Below are 4,220 nucleotides of genomic sequence, written 5' to 3'. Positions count from 1 at the left end.
GCCCTTGGCCTTCCTGTCTTCCGTTCCTCCAGTATGCAGATGATTCCCAGGGCTGGACTTCTTCTCAGCTTGCACCTCCAGCCCCTCCCAGCTTCCCTTTACAGTAGGTGAAAAGCAGAACTCACCTCCCCAAATCCGCCCCTACCCTGTCAAGCCTCCATCTCTCTGCAGGCATCCTCATCATCTGCCATTTGCCCTAATGGGTTCTTGGGGGTCATCCTTGACCCTCGCTGTCTCTCACAGCACCCCCACAACCCCTCCCTCACTGCTTCCCGAGAACCGCCTCGTCTCTCCACCTCCACCTCCCTTTCCTGCCTTGCAGATCATAACTCTTCTAGGGTTTGTCACAAAAGCACTGGGAAGGGTGTTTCTGCCCTGGTCTTGCTTGCTAATAGACCCACCTCCTATCTGTGGCCCAGTGATCTTCCTAGTGAGAATCTGCTCCTGACATCTCTCAACTGGGAGTCTCATAGCCTTTGCCAGGCCCTTGTTATCAAGGCCGGGTCTGTAAGTGTTGCTCTGGAGCCTGGTGTGGTCTGGCTTCTGCTGGCCTCCGCAACCTCCGCTTTGCAGCTCTTCTCCTGCGAAATCCTACTTCAGTCTCTGAAGACTCCTTAGTTCCGGCAGCTTTCTAGGCTTTCTGAGGCTTTGCTTTGCCTGTGCCCCTTCCAAGTGCTTACCACCGTGGCTGGCTCCTCAGCGTCCCAGTCCTCGGCGCAGGCTTCCCTTCTTCCTGGAGCCTTCCTCGGCATGTGTTCACTGGCCTAGGCCCCTGCGCGGTGGTCTCCTTCCTGTTCCTGTGTGATAGGGTCCTTCTTGGCCTTGAACGTCTCACTCAGTGGCAGCTCAGTGCCTAGTGTGGAGGCTGGCACACAGTAGGTCTTCAGTGTGTGTTTGTTGGCTGGAAGAGCAAACTTTTGCTGGAAGGGTACTCCCTAGGGGTGAGGGAGGCAGGTGTAATTATAGGTGAGGGTGCCCTGCCCCAAGCCAGAAGATGGAGCGGAGTGGCGGTGGGAGTGAATGACTCTGGGCATGGACCCAGCTGGGAGAGTGGGTTGGCTGGCAACCCTGAGGCTTAAAGGCTAACTAGGAACTATTCAAATGAATGGTGGTGGGCCATGGAGGGAGTGGTGGGGTGTCTACAGGCAGCAGAAAGAGGGTTCCAGGCAGAAAGAACAATGTGGTGGTAAGAGAGAACATGGTGCATTTGGGGGATCTGGGGGTGGTCAGAGTGGGTGGTCCAGGGCAGGGTGGCAGGGATGAGATGGGCTGGAAGGGAGGCAGAGGGCCCACCTGGGGACCTTCCTTATACATTGTGCTGAAGGATGCCAGCTTTCTCCAGGGGGCAGTGGGGCTGCTGCGTTATTTGAATAGAGGTGTGGTTAGGTGGGCAATTCAGAGCCATCCCTCAGGATCCAGGATCTCTGTTGAGATGGGAAGGACCGGAGGCAGGGACACCAATGATCAAACTCCAGTGACGACCCAGGTAGAGGGGGACAGAGGTAGGACCATAGCCAAGGCCTGGCAGTGGAGCGTAGGAGATATTAATAAATTAGAGAGGAACAATGAGGAATGAAGGGCTTGTTTCAGAATAACATGTAGCCCGTAACTAGTATGTTCATGGATGAGGAGTAGGAGCCTTAGTCATGCATTTCTTAGTAGTTTATCCTGCGTCCAGACTAGCGAGTGTTCATTTTTGGCCTGATTTGGGAATGAAGTCAAAAAGACTGATCTTGTGTTGTCAGACATCATGATGTGCTATTTGTCATCAGACTTGTGGGTTTATGTGGTGTTTTTTTTGAAACAGTCTAGCTCTGTCGCCCAGGCTGGAGTGCACTGGTGTGATCTTGGCTCACTGCAACCTCCGCCTCCCAGGTTCAAACAATTCTTTCTCAACTTCTAAGTAGCTAGGATTACAGGCATGTGCCACCATGCCCAGCTAATTTTTGTATTTTTAGTAGAGATGGGATTTCACCATGTTGGTCAGGCTGGTCTCAAACTCCTGACCTCGTGATCCACCCGCCTCGGCCTCCCAAAGTGCCGGGATTACAGGTGTGAGCCACCACGCCTGACCATGGTAGTTATTTTAAGCAAGGGGGAGAAAAGAAAATGGCTGATTTAAATTAAGGACTGTAAAATAATGGCTGCTTAGCAGACAAAACCACATCATACCAGGTTTTATAGAAAGGACAGATGTGGTTTTGGGGAGGAAAATGTTTGGCAGTTAAAGATGTCTCTGAAGAGGTGTACTTTAGAGGAAGTGTGGCTGCTGTGAATGTGAGTTACATTGGTAGGGCAGCTTCAGGCTGGCAGGAGGTAAGCCAGGGCCGATTGAGGCTGTGTAAGGGCCCTGATTTGCCCTTGAGGGAGTGGCTGCCTCTCTGTGTAGTATGTAATAGTCTCCTATGAATGCAGAAAAGTTGTCACCCTAGGCATTTAGCCATTGGATACTGTTTAATTTTGTTACAGAATGAATGTTGTTTATAATAATTATCTGGTGAAATTTCAAAAGCCATTTTAAAGCTTTGCTTAAATAATTTCTAGTGCTTATCTAACCAGTGGACTTTTTTTTTTTTTTAACATGGGAAATTTGCTAATCTTAAATTATAGTACTTGTACACATAGAGCACATTTGGCATGTCACGTAGCAGCTATAATAACAGTAATTGGCTCTTGAACTTTCCTCTCTCAACAGAAGGTTTTGAAGCATTTTTCAAATACTCATTAAGTCACATTATGTCCTGGAAAAGAATATTAACTATCATTCTTGTTTCAGAGATAGATAAATCTGAAAAGCAAATGAGTAAAGGGATGAGATACCGATTATTAAGTAGACATTTGTAGTTTACAAGGACCTTCGCATATAGTCTTTCATTTGGGCCCAGCCAGCCATGTGAAGCAGGAATGCAGGTGCTGTTATCCTCCCCAGCACGGATGAGGAGAGTGAGGGTCTCCGGGCTTGAGGGTGGGCGTGTGGGCGTGTGGGTGCGCGGGCAGGTCGGTGGGCAGCTTTGGAACTCAGGTCTCTGAAGAGGAGCCCCGTGCTCTTCTCACTGTTGCTGAGTGGACTGAAGATGTTCATTTTCTGCTCCAGGTTACCATACCACAGTCTTTGGTGTGTTCAGTGACTGTCTGCTGGATAATCTGCCGGGTATCAAAACCAGTGGCTCCACTGTCGAAGTCATTCCCGCCTTGCCGAGACTGCAGATCAGCACCTCTCTGCCCAGGTAGTGTGCCCAAGGGTCACAGAGCAGAGTGGCTCCTAGGCATCATTTTTGGTCTTACTTTTTTTTTTTTAATGGCACAAAGAGCCTGTAATTCTTATGACCAGAATATAGGTGAATATTTCTTTAAAATAAACAACGTCAATATGTTTTGCTTAAAACTAATTAGAACAAAGTTGAAATCTTTCTTACCATGATCAGAACAAAATGTGAAATTAGCCTATGGAATCATAATTCTTTTGAAAACCAAAATTAGGGAATTTAGGAATTCCCTTAAAAAATAGGGAATTTAAGTTAAACTTTTATATTCTATTTTAATTAATTAATTATTATTTTTTTGAGACTGAGTCTTGCTCTGTTGCCCAGGCTGGAGCGCAGTGGTGCGATCTCGGGTCACTGCAATCTCCGCCTCCCAGGTTTAAGCGATCCTCTCATCTCAGCCCAGCTGGGACTACAGGTTGGCACCACTACGCCTGGCTAATTTTTGTATTTTTCGGTGGGGTTTTGCCATGTTGCCCAGTGTGTTCTTGAACTCCTGGTTCAAACAATCCACCCATCTTGGCTTCCCAAAGTGCTGGGATTCCAGATGTGAGCCACCATGCTCAGCCAACTCTTATGTTTTAAGAAGTAGTTTTGATCTTGTTTGTTTGTTTTTAGCATGATAGGAAACCATGAAGAAAGAAAAAGAAATATCAGGAGTCTCAGAAGCAATTACTGTAAATGATTTGTGTCGATTTTTCCTTCTAGAGCTTTATCCATAAATATGTCTTTGAATAGTTGAGATTACAGCACATCATATATAGTGTCATAGATTACTTTTTGCATAACCACGTAACCTAAGCTTTTCTTCATGTTTTTACAAATTCTTAAAAAAATTCCATTTTAATTGCATCAACAAAGCACATCATAATGGTATCTCAGAACTGCATACTCATTAGTTCCTTGCTATTGGAATTTGGGATGGTCCCAATTTTTTTTTTTTTTTTTTTTTTTTTT

The 4,220-nt window shown here is 46.5% G+C and overlaps 1 protein-coding gene across 4 annotated transcripts in view; it reads left to right on the top strand.

Moving 5' to 3' along the window:
• The window catches only part of TRAPPC9 (trafficking protein particle complex 9), a 715,201-nt gene that overhangs the window by 172,343 nt on the left and 538,638 nt on the right, over positions 1 to 4,220 (top strand). For all 4 annotated transcript variants that reach the window (XM_017501725.2, XM_017501724.2, XM_037728923.1 and 1 more), the window contains one exon: positions 3,095 to 3,227. In XM_017501725.2, the coding sequence (XP_017357214.1) occupies positions 3,095 to 3,227 (133 nt within the window). The remainder of the gene's footprint in view (positions 1 to 3,094; positions 3,228 to 4,220) is intronic.

The sequence above is a fragment of the Cebus imitator genome, unplaced genomic scaffold (genome assembly GCF_001604975.1).
Source record: "Cebus imitator isolate Cc_AM_T3 unplaced genomic scaffold, Cebus_imitator-1.0 Scaffold284, whole genome shotgun sequence".
NCBI lineage: Eukaryota > Metazoa > Chordata > Mammalia > Primates > Cebidae > Cebus > Cebus imitator.
This window is presented reverse-complemented; position numbering and strand designations above follow the sequence as displayed.